At 47.2% G+C, this 18,042-nt stretch overlaps 1 protein-coding gene across 2 annotated transcripts in view; it reads left to right on the top strand.

Moving 5' to 3' along the window:
• Positions 1 to 14,203, top strand: part of MIPEP (mitochondrial intermediate peptidase) — a 144,137-nt gene extending 129,934 nt beyond the window's left edge. For both annotated transcript variants that reach the window (XM_082601944.1, XM_082601943.1), the window contains one exon: positions 13,954 to 14,203. In XM_082601944.1, coding sequence (XP_082458070.1) covers positions 13,954 to 13,984 — 31 coding nt within the window. In that variant the 3' untranslated portion in view covers positions 13,985 to 14,203. The remainder of the gene's footprint in view (positions 1 to 13,953) is intronic.
• Positions 14,204 to 18,042: the final 3,839 nt, after the last annotated feature.

The following is an 18,042-nucleotide window of genomic DNA, read 5'->3' as shown; positions in this document are numbered from 1 at the left end:
AATAAGGTAACAGTGGTCTTAAATGACACAACAGACTAGTTTGACTTAATAGATATCTACAGGACACTCCATCCATATAGCAGAATACACATTCTTCTCCTGTGCACATGGAATGATCTCTAGTATAGATCACATGCTAAGCCACAAAACAATTCTCAAAAAATTGAAGATAGAAATTATATCAAGCAATTTTCCCCAACCACAACAGTCTGAAACTAGACATCAGTTACAGAAGGAAAAATGAAAAAAGGACAAACACGTGGACACTATAAAAACCAATGGGTCAGTGAACAAAGCAAAGAGGAAATCAGAAAATACCTCGAGACAAGTGAAAGTGGAAATACAACTCTCCAAAATCAGTGAAAGCAGAGGGAAGTTCACGGCAAAACAGGCCTTCCTTGAAACACAAGAAAAATCTCAAATTAACAGTCTAACCTACCACCTAACGGAATTAGAAAAAGAAGAACCAACAAAGCCCAAAATCAGGAGAAGGAAGGAAATAATAAAGATCAGAGAGGAAATAAGTAAAATAGAGATTAAAAAAATAGGAAAGGTCAGTAAAACCAAGAGCTGGGGTTTTTTTTTGAAAAGATAAAATTGACAAACCTCTAGCAAGGCTCACCAAGAAGAAAAGAGAGAGGACTCAAAAAACAAAATAAATGAAAGAGGAAAAGTAATAACCAATACCACAGAGATAAAAAATCATAAAAGAATACTATGCCAATAAACTGGACAACTTAGAAAAAATGGACAAATTTCTAGAAACATACAGCATGCCAAGACTGAATCAAGAAGAAACAATTTGAACAGACTGATCACTAGTAGTGAAACTGAATTTGTAGTTTTAAAAAACTCCCAGCAAACAAAAGTGAGGACTGGACAGCTTCACAGGGGAATTCTACCAAACATACAAATAAAAGCTAATACTTATCTTCCTCAAACTATTCCCCCAAATTGAAGAGAATGGAAGACTCCCAAGGTCATTCTACGAGACTACCATTACCCTGATACCAAAACCAAAGATGATACAAAAAAAGAAAATTACAGGCCAATATCTTTGATGAATATAGATGCAAAAATTCTCAACAAAATATTAATTAGCAAGCCAAATCCAAAATATGTAAAAAGAATCATACACCATAATCAAGTGAGATTTATTCCAGGTACGCAAGGATGGTTCAGTACTTGCAAATAAATCAATCAGTGTGGTACAACACATTAATAAAAATCAAATGATCATCTCAAAAGACACAGCAAAAGTATTTGACAAAATTCAGCATCTATTCATGATTAAAACTCTCATCAAAGTTGGTATAGAGGAAATATATCTCAACATAATCAAGAACATTTAGGACAAACCTCGGCTACCATCATACTCAGGAGTGAAAAGATGAAAGCCTTTCTTCTAAATTCAGGAACAAGGCAAAGATGCCCACTCTTGCCATCAATTTAATATAGTATTAGAGGTCTTAGCCACAGCAGTCAGACAAGAGAAAGAAATAAAAGGCATCCAAATTGGAAGGGAAGAAGTCAAACTGTCACTGTTTGCAGATGATGATATTTTATATAGAAAACCCAAAATCTCCACCAAAAAACTATTAGAATAAATAAATTCTGTAAAGTTGCAGGACACAAGATTAATATACAGAAGTCTGTTGCTTTTTCTATACACTAATAATTATCAGAAAGCAAAACAAAACAATCCTATTTAAAATCACATCAAAAAGCATAAAATACCTAGGAATAAATTAACCAAGAAGGTGAAAATCTAGACACTGAAAACTATAAAAACACTGATGAAGGAAACTGAAGATGATACAAAGAAATGGAAAGATATCCAGTGCTTTGGATAGGAAGAATTAATATTGTTAAAATGGTCATACCTCTCAAAGCAATCTACAGGTTTAATGCAATCCCTATCAAAATACTTATGACATTTTTCACAGAACTAGAATAATCCTAAAATTTGTATAGGACCCCAGAAGACCCAGAATTGTCAAAGCAATTCTGAGAAAAAAGAACAAAGCTGGAGGCATAACCCTCCCAGACTTCAGACTGTACTATAAAGCTACAGTAATAAAAACAGTGTGGTAATGGCACAAAAACACACACAGATCCACTGTGGAACAGTGAGCCCAGAAATAAACCCAATGCACCTATGGTCAATTAATCTACAACAAAGGGGGCAAGAATAAACAGTGGAGAAAAGACAGTCTCTTCAAAGCTTAACAGCAAAGGAAACCGTCAATGAAACAAAAAGACAACCTACAGAATGGGAGAAAACATTTGCAAATGGTATGACCAACAGGGGGTTAATATAAAAAATATATAAACAGCTCATACAACTCAGTATCAAAAAAACAAACAATCCAATCAAAAAATGGGCAGGTCATCTGTGACCTGTGGCCAACAGGCACATGAAAAGATGCTCAACATCGCTAATTATTAAGGAAATGCAAATAAAAACGACAATGAAAGATCATCACACTGGTCAGAATGGCTGTCATCAAAAAGTCTATAAATAAATATTGGAGAGGGTGTGGGGAAAAGGGAGCTCTCATGCACTGTTGGTGGGAATGTAAACTGGTACAGTCACTATGGAGAACTGTATGAAGGTTCCTCAGAAAACTAGAAATAGAGCTACCTTATGATCTAGCAGTTCCACTCCTGGGTATATTATGCAGAACAAAACGAAAACACTAATTTGAAAAGACACATGCACCCCAGTATTCATAGCAGCACTGTTTACAATAGCCAAGACATGGCAGCGACCCAAGTGTTCATCCACAGATGAATGGATTAAGAAGATGTGATACACACACACACACACACACGCAATGGATTATTATTCATCCATAAAAACGATGAAATTCTGCCCTTTGCAGCAACGTGGATGGATCTAGAGAACATTATACTTAGTGAAATAAAAGCAAGACAAGTACTGTATGATATCACTTATATGTGGAATCTAAAAACTAAAACGAACATATACAGCAAAACAGAAACAGACTCACAGATACAGACAACGAACTAGTGGTTACCAGTCGGGGGGCGGGAGCGGCAAGATGGGGTGGGAGATTAGGAGACACAGACGACCGTGTGTAAGACAGATAAGCAACAAAGACCCACTGTACAGCACAGGGAGTGATAGCTGTCATCTTGTAATAACTGAGTATAATTCATAAAAATCCTGAATCACTATGCTATACGCTTGAAACTAAAATAATACTGTAAATCAACTCTACTTCAAAAAAATCGTGATGATTAGTAGAAAAGGGACAGGTTTTTATTCACATTATGAAATTTTTTCTAAATATTTTGTTGACCCAAATATTTTTTGTGATATAACTTTTATAACGCAAAAGAGAAACAGGTCTAGGAAAGACGTCTGTCACCCAGCAGCTCAGCGTCTCCCGCTGCCCTGAGTCCAGTCCCCACGTCTGCTCAGAAGTCTGGACACCAGCTTTGCCTTTGTGCCCTGCTCGCCCACAGCAGGACTCCTGCTTCCCCGGCCTCAGTCCCTGGTGGTGGTGGGGTGGGGGGGCAGGAAGCTGCCGTCCAGGCCATCCACTTGCTCTGTGAGGCACTCTGCCCCCCTGCAGAGCTTTGCCTCTAGAAGCAGCGTGGGTTTCTTACACGACACACACCTGGTGTCCCACAGGGCGTACTAAGACAGGCCTGCCCTGGTGTTTTATAATTCACCTAATGCAGGACCAGGTCAGTCTGGTAGATTACTGAAGTTACTTAAGGAACGGACGTTAAAGTGGAGAATACTTTCCTGCTGGGGGAGGTCGGAGATGCATTCTGCCACCTCTTTTCCGGCACTGCACTCTGTTACAGAAGGTGAGTCCACTCTCGGGGCTTTGCTGCAGCAGACTCTGGCCGCAGCCCTGGCACCCCGTCCCGCTCCGCCCGGAACCCGTGGGGACCTCCGGGGCCGAGTGCTCTCAGACACACCACCTCCGGGCCTGAGACTGAAACCCCTGTCCAGGGCGTGGCTTTAGTTCAAAAGTATTACTGCAGTGTCCTTGTGTTAGTGACCAGTGTAATCTGATTGAATGAAAAGCTTTATGTTAGTTGTTGATGAAGTTAATTCATTTAACTTAGCGAATATTTAGCAAATACTTGCTGCTAACCAGGCATTTCAGGGGACACAGAAATAAGAACGATACGGATCCTGCACTTCCTTGAGGGTGTAGCGTCCTGTAGGAATGACGGAGAGGAGCCCCTCTGGGCCGTGCAGGCTGAGCCTGGGCACACGGCGTGGGGACCTCAGGACTCCGGGGGTTCATCCCTACGAGCTACCTTGCACCCGCGGACGAGGCGGCCGTGAGCACCGGGGGAAGGGGCCGTGCGGAGGGTGCATACCCAAGTGGGCAGGACTGGCCGCTGCCTCGGGGGCTCTGGACACGCCCCTCACGCTAGCAGCCACGTCCACTCCCCGACATGTGTCCAGTCTGTTCTGGAGGCGGGCTGCCCCCTTCCTAGAGCTCATCACATTCTTTGTTTATGAATAGCAAAGGTCGAGCTTGGAGAGAACAGATAGTAGAGTTAGAGACGCGAAGAGCTGAGGCTGAAAGACAAGGCCGGTATTTCAAAGACACGACAAACCAGGAGAACACGTGGGAAATGCCCTCCCAGAAAGAGCGCCGTTTATCACTTTCCTGAACAAATGGACTTTGGGACTCCAGGAATGAGCACCTCCTGTGGGTTACGGTGTCTTGTTGACACATCAGGCAGACAACCGCGTCCCGCGTGCTAGAAACCGATGGGCGTTCTGTATAATTCGGGGTGTAGGGTGGTGGGAAGCACATGCGCATCAATCTCTTCACCTGGGTAGGAGGAGTCGGCCTTTACCAGGAAGTGACAGGCCTTTCCTTCTCTAAACTGAGCCCAGAAGCCTCTACTACCCTTGGATTTCCCCCCTATTTTATTGTCATATGTTCCAGTGAATAAATTCAACCAACATAATTTTCGCTAGCAAAGATGATGAAAAGCCTCTGGGAAAGTAGGTTTTAAACAGAATTTTAACTTGTAACGTGTCGACTGCACTTTGCATTGCACACCCCGCGTGGTTCTGGCCCTGGGCCAGTGTGTCCACTGCACGCTCACTGGCGGTCATGGTCCAGCCCCTGCTCCTGCCCTCCCGCTTCCAGATAGTCTGCTTTATAACAGGTTTACAACAGATGACAGCACGCCACAAGGAGAGCCACTCTCCGGACAGGAGTGGGGACAGTGGCCCCTTAATGCACCCGCACTGCTCTGGGGGGCGTGCGACTCCCTTCACGGGAACAGAAGTAAGGCTGGGAGAAGCCGATGGGCCCCCTCGGTGGTGCAAAGCCCTTTACCAGCGCCCGTCCCCCTGGACAGGCTTTCAGCCGCTGTTCACTTCAGGTGGGCCATTTTCTCTGAACAGCAGCGGGCTTGCTCTCTGCCTGCTGCGTGCATGGGACGGGCCTCTCCCTTTGTGTAGCATCTGGGACGGCGCCCCTGGAGCCTGACTGCACTGAGGTCTCAGAGCCTTTCTCTTGTGGGTGGATACCCTGTAGGGGACTCACTCCAAGAAACACCAACTGTTCTGTTTCCAGGTCATGTTGCGTAGACAACGTTCTAACAGGAACGTAGACAGTATTCTTTGGAGTCTTCTGACTGCTTAGGGGAAACATCATAACGTGCTCTTTAAAGATGGTCATTACAGATGATGCTCCTGACGCGCGGGTACAAGTGTGCTGTTAGGAAAGCAGGTGTCACCTCCTCAAAGCTCTCACCCGAGACTCCCAGCTGACAGGATGGGGCTCAGAGCTTCCAGGGCTGAGGAACCAGGGGCCACAAGCACCGTGGCAGGGCTGATGCTGGGGATCCACTGAGGAATCTACACTCGAGTCCACTGATACAGGGTAAACTCGTACTGGTCGAGACTTCGAGCGGATTTCAGTGGAAGAATTGAAACTGACATTTGCTAAGCACCTCCTGGAATGTTGCCAGAGAGCGTGGAGATGGGAAGTTTCTCCTGGTTTAACTGGATCATCTCCTGACAGATCCTTTGCAAGGTGTCTTCTCATGTTTGCGTCTTCTCAGCTAATATCTCTAAAAGAAACCTTTCCCTCATGACTCTTACGTAAGATCACTAATAATGAAACTAGATTAAGGCATGATTATACCTAAACCTAATTTTCTTCTTTGCTTAACAGTTCATCTTTACATTAAAGTGTGTAAGATCGAATAATCCCTCCTTAATCTCAGAATGTGCCCATCTCACAGCACTCAACTACCACGATCAGGTTCTTCTCTGACCCCATCACGTGTCAGGGGACGTCAAGTAAGACACGTTTAGTTTCTTAATCCCTCTTCTTATAGCACTGAGATGTTTAGTTTAAGCTGCAGGGTCAGGACAATAGCTAAACTCCACTTACATTTTCCCTTCAAGCAGTTTAAACAAAACAGAGCTTTAAAAAATTCTCAAAATCTTAAATCACACCCTCAGAGTAACTGGAATCTCAGCCCCACGTTCATTTTTGTCTTCTGCCTGCATGTCTTCTTTTCACTTCAGGGGGAATTTTATTCACATGTTGCAGTAGCTTTGTGTACTGCTTTTCCTAAGATGCTTTATGTTGGATGTTACCAGTAGAACTGACTTCCACTACTTTGCTAGTCTCCAGTTGAACGGAGAGGAGAGAGAGCAGTGCTGGCAACGTAGTGATAATGAGAGCCACTGTGCCCCGTGCTGGGTGCTTTGCCAGGTGCTGTGCTAAGCACGCTGCACGCTTAGGTAACCTCTTCCTGCCCGAGGTCCCACCGTGGAGAGCAGTAGGACCAGGATGCAAACTCCGAGCCGCCTCGTGTGGACTGCTAGTCTCTTAAACCTCTCTTTCAGGTTAGACCAGGAAGCGTCTGCTTTGGAAGTAGTTGCGTGCACGTTGCACTGTGTCTCCCCTCTGCGCTTTCATAATTTTCGTTGACTGAGTTGCCTGGTACACTGATGCTCAAAGAAGATACTGTTGCGTTCTCCGGGCAGGACATCACAGAGACAGATCTGAAAGGCCGCACATGCTAACTAGACCTGACAAGGTGTCAGCTGCCTTCCACACAGTAGTGGTTTTATGGCAAAATAAGATTTGCTGTGCGAGAATGCATGAACACAGGGCCAGCTCTGCTACTTCACAACGCACGCACTGGCGGAAGCCGCCTTTTCTCGCACACAGTAACAGGAATACGTGAGAAAAGCACGTCAGGGAAGCAGCCCTAGAATTTACTGGCACTACAGGACCTACCACACAGTTTCAGTAACAGGGTGGATGGCAACCCTGAATAATAGCCAAGTAAATGGAACCCCTCCGCCTTGGCTTGTCTGGATATTTACTCAGCGTGGCCTCTGCAATAGCTGAGCGCTTTCTGGAAGAAAGCAGTGGAAGCGGGCACCGGGCTTCCCAAGGCTGAGGCCTCCCTTTTGTAAACGCGCTGAGTTTTTCAGAGGGTGTGTACATGTTTAACGTGTGGGTGTGTTTGTTTAAGGAAGACATGGAGCTTCAAAAGGCTAGATGTTTTGTAACCCAGAAATGTAACCGGTAAATGGAATGGTTGAATCTGAGGATGAAACTAGAATAAACTGATTAGTAAACAGAGCACGTCCGTGGGCTCCCCTGGCTGGGTTAGCTCCCCCCCAGCAGGAAGCCCTGCAGGCAGGGACCCCAGACGCAGAGCCATGTCTCCAGTGTGACGGGTATTAGCCCAGCCGAGGGGGCAAGAGAGTTCTTGAGTTTGCAGGAGGAAAGGAATTTCACTTTCTGGCTGACATCCTCGTTCTCCCGAGAACTGATGGCAGATAGCGGGAGCCACCTTTAAGAAAAGGTGTGGGCAGCTGCAGCCCCACAGCCCAGGAAACTTCAAAGAAGAGAAAGATGAGCCAGCTGCCCGAGGCTCGGGAGAGACAGCTCTGGAATGAGCTCTGATCTCATGAAGCTCAGGCCAGCCTTTGTACTGGAATTCTCCATCAGTCTGAGCCAAGTCTGACACGTATAATTATTTCAGCAGAAAAAGCAGCTGTGAACCATCACGATGGGTTTAGAACCGAGGGTGGTGTTGGAGACATGCAGACTCCTCACTCGTTGCCCAGTCTGTGCGGATGACCCGATGTTTGGTGACAGGGGACAGAGCCGCGGCAGCTGAATATGTAGGCGGATCACAGGCTCAGCAGTTGTGGTCACTTCTTTCTTAAGTTGTGGTTAAGTGCACATAACATAAAATTTACTGTTGTTGCCATGCACAGCCCTGTGCGATCACCACCACTGTCCATTGACAGGACTTTTCCATCATCCCAGTGAGCTCTTCTCGATAAACCTTTATCACAGCTGCTAACAGGTAGAAAATGGATTGACTCTAGTTACTTCTGTTTCCATCTTTCCGTAGATAAACAGTTATCTCATAAAAAGCAGATGGCAAAAGCCAGAAAAAAGCAAAGCAAGCAATGATTCATTAGCTGGGTAATTAGCTTGTGATTGTGTTTGATGATAATATCCTAAATACTTAATCAGAGACCAGAGTTTTGAAATTCAGCTTGTGCAGAAAAATAAGCAACCTCATCCTTCAACTCTTGAACTTTATTATTATTTTTTTTTCTGTACGTGGGCCTCTCACTGCTGTGGCCTCTCCCGTTGCGGAGCACAGGCTCCGGACACACAGGCTCCGCGGCCATGGCTCGCGGGCCCAGCCGCTCCGCGGCACGTGGGATCTTCCGGGATCGGGGCACGAACCCGTGTCCCCTGCATCGGCAGGCGGACTCTCAACCACTGCGCCACCAGGGAAGCCCCTCAACTCTTGAACTTTAGATCTGATGGTTGCTGTTACCAGTTATGGAGCATTTTCCATGAGTTAAATGTACTTTATTTAATCCTTATAACAGTCCAACAAAGTAGATGACATTATGCCAAATTTTATGATCTTCACACATTATATTTCACTCTACCAGTCTGCCTCTGCTCAGGCTGCTTCTAGTAGAAGAAGGGGGTCCCAGAAGTTAAGTGACTGGTCTGAAGTCCCTAACCAGGTGGCTGATGGGGTGGCTCAAGCCCCTGCGTCAGTGCCTCCTAAGGAAGAGTTATCTTTCCACTCGTTTCCTCCTTGGTAATAACCCTTCAGAGGAAAACATCGGGACAGTCGGAGAGGAGAATGGACTGAAATTGTGAATTACAAGGTGCTGTGCGGAGGCAGGGACCCTAACACCCTAACCTGCCCAGCGCCTGCTCTTGCACGGCAGCTCTTCTGCTGCTTTTCAGAGCTGGGTTGTTGTCCCCTAGATAAATGACAACTGTAGACCTTAAATAGAAACCTGACAGACATACCTTCATTGAAACCAAGTACTGGCGCTGTGTCTGAAAATAAGAATATGGCTGCTTTCATCGCTGATTTTAAAAGAACTCCGGGGGGTGGTTACGCATCCTGACCACCTCAGGCATTGAGGGCCTGGCCTGACAGGGGTTAGGACCACACCCCCCTCCCTCTCTGGGGCAGCCGGGGACATGCACCCGACCCATGGACCTCCACTGCACCTTGAGGCCCACAGTCAGAAGGGTGTTCCCTTCCCCAATCCCACAGGAAGGAACCCATTTCAGGAGGACCCTGGAGCTGCTGGGGCAGTGTTCCCGCCCCCTCGCCCTGCCCACCTCCCACTGCAGCGGCCAGGGCTGCGGGCAGAGCCGTCTCTCTCCCCGCTCGGGCCAGGGCCGCTCTCCTCTCCCCACCAGTGGGCCTGGGGAGAGGGAATCTGATAGGAAAGCCTGCTTGTGTGTCACCTGTTTACTTTATCTGCAGGAAAGAAGACATGGTCATTTAAATGAAAAAAGAAGAAACAAAAACCACCTGCTTCTGGTCTAAACCCTGAGTCTAGAAAGTTGGTCCTTAATCAGACAGAACCATCAGTGTCCCCCGGGCAGCGCTCAGTCCCTGTCCATAACGTGTGAACTCATCTTTTCATCAACTGGCAATCTCCTTGAAAGAAACAGAACCAACTTAGACTGACAAGCAGAAAAGGAGTTTGGGGGGACAGTGCAGAGGTCGCCACGGAGTCAAAGGGAGAAGCCGAAACACAGCTGAGAGCGCACGGCTTCCGGGGCCGGCGAAGGGCGCGGACGAGCTCCTCGGGGTTGCCGGGTGCCGCATTCAGCCGCCCCGTGGTCCGCGGCTGCTCGTCCGTCCGCCCCAGGAGGGCGCAGGGGGCGCGGAGCCGGGCGGCGAGGCCTGCCCCCCAGCTGCCCCCGTGCCGGGGCCTCTGAGCAGAAGCCCCTCCTGCCTCGCAACGCAGCCTGCGACCCTCGAGACCGTAACTCAGGGCCGTCAGGCCTTTTAGGGCAGCTGCCCCGTCCTTCGAGGTCCCGGAACCCGTGATTTGAGCAGAGCCGTCAGGACCAAAAGGTTCGGGCTTGTCCCAGTTTCTATCAGCGTATTTGCCTCTCTGGTAAAACGAGGGGGAAAAGAAACTAAGTTATCCCCCGCAAGTGCTGTGGCCCCGAGGAGGGGGCGGGCAGGTGGAAGCCCGCCGTCCTTCCGCGAGGACTCGGCCAGCAGGCCCGGCGCACCTGCCTTTCTTACATCGCCGTCCACGCTTCCCCTTTCAGGCGTGAAGCTGCCCTCGGTTTTGTTTTACTGTTTCAGCCCCCGGCCCCCGACTCAGGTGACGTCCACAGACAAACGTGTGTAAGCTCACCCGCTCGTGGACTCGGCACCTCCAGCCGGGTTCCCGGGGCCCCTGCGAAAGTGCACGTCTCATCACCACCCTTTTAAGGCTAAGACTTGAAGACAAAGGGGACGCGTTCGTCAGTTTTAAAAACCTCAGCGTTCTTGGAATCATTTTTACCATCCACACACATAAAAGCCAGTTTCAATTTTTCTCATTTGTGGAACTGCCTGAAAACATTGTTTCTCTTTTAATTCTTTGTGCAGAAGTTAGTTCAGGTTGACACTTGCCAAACACTTCGATCTAATTAAAGCGAGGACACCGCAGCCATGTTCCCGGGGAATCCCTGCCCCGGTGACCCGCCCCCGTCCCTCTCGGTGTGGATTCCCTCCTCTTTGAACCTTCGTCTTTACCAGTCACGTCACACACACAATTACTGAACCATTCATCTCCGACGGGGTTTTATTTAAAACTGCCCTGAGCGTGTTATGTTTTTCCCCCGCTGCCGCCACGCCCACCGTTCTCTGAGACACAGAGGTGGCTGGAGGTGGGCCTCGCCGGGGGCGTGTGCCCCTGAGGTGCGGCCGCGGAGGACGGATCAGGGCCCTGTGAATGTGGGCAGCTTGTGGAGGGGACGTGACGCTTCACAGGGACGGGAGGGCCAAACTTGACTGCGCGGGTCGGCTCCCCTCCGCCGCGCTCCCCAGGGGGAGTGACCGTGCCCGTGGGTCCAGCCCTGGGCCTGCCCCGAGCAGTTGGTTCCCCGGTGCTCGGTTCCGGGTCACCTCCCTCCAGACCCCAGACGCTCTGCGCTGCCCACCGGGTGCCTTGCCTAGGCCGCCCCCTCCACCGCAAAGGCCCTAACTCGAGCCTGAGCCTTCCCCGTCTCTCACGTTTCTGCAGGACGCCACCTGCCCCGCGGAGCCTGCGGAGTCTCTACCACACACGTCATCCTCCTCCCTCTGTTCTCCCACTGGCTGCCGTTTGTGTGCTGTTAACACCCAAAGCTGACTCTTCCCCGAACGCTTCACGTGGAAAGTTTTCAGGCATTCAGAAAAGTCCCGTGAACTGTAAACACGCATATACTTGCCCTTTAGAGTCTACAGTTAACACTTCGCTCTGCCTTGTCACGTATCCATCTGTCCATCCTCAATCCACCCATCATATATATATATTTTCAAAACAAGGTGCAGAGATTAAGTACGTTTTACCCCAGACACTCTGTGTGCGTAGCATTAACTAGAGTTCACTGTTGGTTATGTTTCTTTCTGAGGTAACATTTACATGTGGTGAAATCCTTAATGCTCTGTTTACTGAATTTTGACGAGGTATATACCTGGGTGTCACAAATCACGGTCCAGATAGAGAACTTTCCCATCACACCAGGACCTTCTGGGTCGGTCGCCATCCCCACTCCCGAAGGCAACCACCGTTCCAATTTTTTTTCGCCATGGGTTAGTCCGGCCCTTCTTGGAAGTGAATATAAACAAAACAGGCCGCGTGTGCTCTGTGGGCCCTTGTGTGCAATGCGCTGCGTCTGAGGCTGCCCGGGGTATTGTCTGCGTCAGTAGTTCTTTCCTTCTCATTGCTGGTGCCATTCCATTGTGTGAAGACAACATGAACGTCCACCTGCAGCCTGGTAATGGGAACTTGTGTTGTTCCACTTGAGGCTGCTGGGAACGTGCCTTCATTTCTCTTGGTTAAAACCTAGGGGGAAACAGCTGGGTCACGGGGCAGGTGTGTGCCGGGCTTCATAGAAACTGCTGGACCTTTTTCTAAAGGGCTCTCGCATCTCACCCTCTACCCCTGCTGGACGACAAGCCATGGCGCCCAAGGCCTTGGCTGCATTTGGTGTCTTCAGCCCTGGGACTTCAGTCGTCCTGGAGGAACATCGTGGTGTCTCTTTGTGGCTTTAATTTTCTTTTCCTGGATGACAGTGATGTTGTGTGTCTTCTCAGGGCCTGTTAGTTCCGTGTTTATTCAGATATCTTTTTTTTGTGCAAGGTCTGCTCAAATCTTTCGTCCATTTTTTATTTTTGTAAGTATTTTTATGATGAGTTGGAGTTCTTTATATATTCTGGATACCAGTCCTATGTGAGATATGTGTCGTGTCAGTATTTTCTCCCATTCTATCATTTACCTGTTCATTTTTTTAATGGTTTCTTTGCAAGGCAGGAAGTTTTAAATTTTGATGAACTCTAATGTATCTTTTTTTCTTTTATGGTTATTACCGTCTGTGTCCTAAGAGACCTTTGCCGACCTCAGAGTCACAACGATATTCTGTATTTTCTTCTAGACACCTAATAACTTTAGCTTTTACGATTAGGTCTGTGCCCGTCTCACATTAATGGTTCTGTACGGTATGCGATGGGGTCAAGGTTAATTTCCCCACACGGCTGCCCAGTCCCACAAGGTGTGCTTCTGTGGCTGTGTGCTTCACACAGCAAACACTCAGGGCATGTTAACTGCACTGCACTGACGATTTAGAGGAAATAGGGACTCTGGCAATCTTTTAACGTCTTGGTGTTGGAACTCATTTTACAGGATCCATCCCCCAAATTAAACACTGGTGAGAGAGCCCCGTTCAACCGTGAGTTAGCATTACCTGCCAAGAGCACAGGTCGGGGCCACAGGGTTGATGCTTGAATGTTGTCTTTGGCTTCTCTGAGTGAAGAGTGGAGATAAATTCAGCTTTTTATTGAAGTGTTACTATACGCTAGACAGGGTGCCTCACTGCTTTCCAGTACATCTTCTTTTTCTAGCTTTACGGCAGCCTTGTATGTCAGACGAGGAAATCTGAGAACCAGGTATTAGGAGTTCTCCAAGACAGGCAGGCCTGGAGGAAAGCCAATAACTTGTGTCTGATATAAGACTTCTGCAAGATAATTAACAGTTGAATGATTTTAAAGTGCACAGGACTTGATAATAACACTTGGCAGGTAATTAAACATATTAAATTCTGAATCAGCCCAAAGATAGCTGAAAAATTAAGTCTTCTGACATCACTCCAAGTGTACAGTAATATGTGCAAAAGAAAAACCCCCGGGAAACATATTTGGCTCTAAATCTCTAAGCTAAGAGTTGATTAGATAGTAAAAAAAGGCATTAAAACAAGAAATAGCTTCGGGGCCCATGCACTGCCCAGGACTTTTTGAAACGTCCTCACAGTCAAGCTCGCAGTTCACAAAGCCGAATGTCCCCTGACCGTGCAGATTTGATGTATGTCTTCGTCTCTGTGTATTGTCTGCGGAGAATGAGCCGGCTGATATTTTCTTCATTCGCAGGTATGCTTCAGAAGTGTCCTTCTATCGATGACTTCGTAAATGCCCTTGTTTCCGACTTGGATATGGACTTGGAAACTTCCCTCAAATGATGGGAACACCGTGAATCCTTTAAATCAGTCACGGAGATATCAATTTTGTTGTAAATGCTACAGCTTTGAAAGTTTGTTTCTGATTTCAGCATTCAATTCTGTAATAATTTATGAAAAACCTTAAACCAGTGGAACTTGGAATAAATAATTTTTTAAAATTATGCTGGCTTTTAGCCTGTTTGGCAGATTTTTGAACATAAGGAAATCCATTCAGTGAGTGAGTACAAACCAGAACACAGGGGTGTCAGCATCAGGGGCCAGACACCCCCTCAGCCCAGCCCCGCTTCTGGTGAACTTTCCCCTGTCCGATGACCTTTACTTGGTTAGAGACGTAATAAAAAGCAAAATTATTTCAGTTTGAAGCAGTCTTCAGAAAGATTACTCATACAGTTCCTCTGCATGTTTTCTTATAGGTAGCTTTGAAAATGGAATAGTCAGTTACAGTGACCGAGAAACCAAGTGTGGTTTCCAAAGTATTTGTAATCGGTTGCGTTGGCTTTTCCTGTGTGTTTAGGAATACACTAGACAGATAGACTCAGAACAGAGGGGACCTGAACTCACACTTTTCTGACTTGACAGTGAATATACAAAAATAAGTGCAGGTACAATTAGTAAATGATGTATCAAGTCCAGCAACTGATAAATACAGAAACTGGGATTCAAACCCTGTCTTTATCCTAAACATTACTGCATACTGTATCACTATGTGTTAATAACAGAAAAGATAGACACTGTTTAATAGGCTTTTCCCACCTTCAAAGTCAAGAATTTAATTATAGGCTTTCGTTTAAAATGACACCTGCTAGCGGCCTCTTCCCGCTTCTCACTAAAAGACCAGTGATGATGCAAAAAGGCAGGATTACAAATCCCCAAAACGAGGACACATGTCCAACCTACTCATAGAACGTGGAGGAATTTCTACAAGCCAGAAACAGACGAGACAGGATGAAGAAACGTCCGTGACCCACGCATGCCGGGTCCACCTGGATGCTGGGGTGAGGGGAGGGGCAACCCTCTGTTCTCTCCCCACCTCCCGTGGGGATAAGAGATAACACGCTGTGTGCACCAGCCCGGGAGCCGCGGCCCCGCGAACCTCCCGTGGGGCTTCCGCGTTAGCCGCACGAGGCCTGGTCTCCTCTCCCAGCCCCTCCCCGGTTGGCGCTCTCAGTCTGTGAACACGTGGAAACCACAGCGCAGAGAATCCCTGGGCGGGAAGGAAGGCAGGCCTGCAGCAGTCGCTCCCCCGTGGGAGGTGTGGGGTGATGCCACAGGGACAGCCGGGCGCCCGCGTCCAGGGCAGGAGCAGCTGCTTCTGTCCCCACGCACACGGTCTGTGAGCTGAGGGAGGCGACGCTCCTGCTGACACGGACGCTAACTCTCATCAGGAAACGGAGCCGGAGAAACTGACGCCAACCTGCCGTCCGTTACAGGTAAGTCTGAAAAGGTGCTTTAACAGCTCCAGGTGTACCGAGCCACCGGCCCCTGGGCCCTTACCCTCCCTTTTCAGCTGAGGGTGAGTGAGCAGAAAAGGAAATCCGTGCGGAGCTTCAGAAAAAGGAAGGGAAGATCACCTGGAAGATGCGGGAAGGTCCCAACTTTGAACACTATTCTTAAAAGGAACTAAGGCACACTGTAGAAAACATCTCTGCCATTCTTAGTGAGACTTGAGAAAACATGGTATTTATGAAGCCAAAAGCCATAAAGAAAGAACAAGCAGAAATTTAAAATAGGCGAATCTAAAAAAGAAGACAGGCAGAATAAGGAAAAAAGAAATGCAGAGAAACTGAAACAGTGCAGTGATTTAAAACATGATCAAAGCAGAAAAGACCAAAACTGCCAAGGGGAAATGAGAAGCATCTCACTCAGAGTGCAGGTTAAATTCAGGGACACGGTGAAAGCCAGCAGCCAGGAAGCAGCGCAGAATCCCGAGGACAAAGCCAGGACAGCTGGAACAGAAACAGCAACAAAACCCAAATTCTCGTGTCCTGCTGTGTTCCCAGTGCTCAGAACAGTGACCAGCACATAGTAGGAGCTCTGGTGAAGGCATGCTAGTCAATGAATTTAAGGAAACTTTTGAGGTGAAAAAAAACGGATGTGTAATTTAAAAGGGAATCCTTGATGGCTGCCCAACACTGAATGTGCTTAATGCCACTGAACTACATACAATTAAAAACGGTTAAAACAGTAGTTTTTGTTATGTATGTTGTACCACAATTTTTTAAAGCAAAGTAAATAAATGCAGGCAAAGAGAGAGAAGAGAATCCTGCATTCCAGATCAAAACGAACAAAGAAAACAGTAAAAAGAGACCCCCCCGCACCTAGACAGACTCTGCCTTTCATTTGGAGAACTTAAATATAAATACAATTAAAATTATAAGCCAACTGATCCCAAACTGGGCCATTTCCCAGGAGTTGTTAGTGTTCCACGCACTCAAAAGGGTCCCAGTGTTAAATACATTTGTAAAATACACGTGAGCTCTGTGTTTCACCATATGCACATCAGCAGTCCTGCACTCAGAACACCTATGTCCCAAACGTGTTTGATGAGGGGCCACCCGCTTTGTTGGAGGGCCTCCTGATGACATTCGTCAGAACACTGGGGACGAACTGCTGAAACCATCCAGCTAGGAACAACAGGCATACACAGAAAGGAACAAAACGGACAGCACTCCCAGAATTCAACTGTTCATCGCTGTGAAAGCCAAAGGACAGTGAAAAGTTTTCAGAGGTAAAGGCTGAGATGCAGAATGGCATTCTCAGATATACGAGGGAGGGCTCAGGAGACATCTCAGCTTTGTACCTTTCTTTAAAAATCACCAGAAGAATAAGTAATTTAGATCGAGTCAAAGCAAAGGAAATCCCTAAGGAACTTGTAAGAATTCTGAGGGGTCATTGCCTGTTTTCTCAACAACAGCTGGATAAATCATAACAGCAAATTATTTTATTATGAATGCTTTTCCTTATGATGGGAATAAGCCCACAACACACAGCAGTTCCTCTGGGAAAAATTCTCTCCAGTACTTTACGGTTTACCAGCAGCTTCCAAAAATGCAGTTTAAACTACTTATGTGCTAAAAAAAAAAAATAATAATAATCTAGAGAAAGAACTGGAGGATAATGAGTAAAATGCTAATGTGATTGTCCTTAGTGTTGAGATTTTGGCCTTTTATTTTTCTTCTATTTCCAAATTTTAAAAAAATAGGCAATGTGTTCATTTTAATATAATTTAAAATTTACAAAAAGTTTAATCATGACAGAGCTAAACTTAAAAGCATGTTTCCAATTCTGAAGGAATGCTTGGCTGATGTAAGCAAACTCAGAAAATGCTTCTGAGACATTCGGGGAACAACCCATACAGTCAGAAACTTTACTAATACCCAAGGGTTAGCGTGATTTGCTCAAGGTGACTGAGATGAAACATGAATAGCAGTAGTGCTCGACATTCCTTTAGCATTTTTCAGTTCACGAAGAACTTTATCACACGGTCATCTCCGGTGCGACCCATCACCCAAGAGATAACAGGGCGCAGGCAGTGTCAGGACTCTGTCGCCACAGTGGGGCAGACAGGCTGGTGATGCGTCAGCTGTGAGCTGGTCACGCCGATGCAGGACTCCCGGACTGTGCCCCCTCCCCTGCACACGGGTCTTCAGGAGAGGATGTGGATCTCCTGCAGGGGCTCAGGTGCACATTCAGACAGAGCGCTGGGTGGCTACAGGGCCCAATGTTGCGCATGGTCTTTCTGCTTGAGGAAGCCTGTGCCCGTGGACAGACAGGCGATGAGACATCACAGCATCAGACCAGGAGGGATGAGGGGTGGGAGGAGAGAGAGGAGAGGCCATCTGGAAAAAGTCTTCCACAGAACTTGCCATCCAAGTTCTGGGTGGTGGCAGGTGGCAGGGTGGCACCTTAGTACTCTTTAAATCGTGACTTGATGTTTTTAGAAACCATGTGGGAAGCAGCGCTAGGACAAGCCTGTGGTGGCCATTGTGATGGTCCTTTA

The sequence above is a fragment of the Mesoplodon mirus genome (genome assembly GCF_964341445.2).
Source record: "Mesoplodon mirus genome assembly, chromosome: 17".
NCBI lineage: Eukaryota > Metazoa > Chordata > Mammalia > Artiodactyla > Ziphiidae > Mesoplodon > Mesoplodon mirus.
The sequence above is the reverse complement of the archived record's forward strand: the minus strand, read 5'-3'. Positions and strand labels throughout refer to the sequence as shown.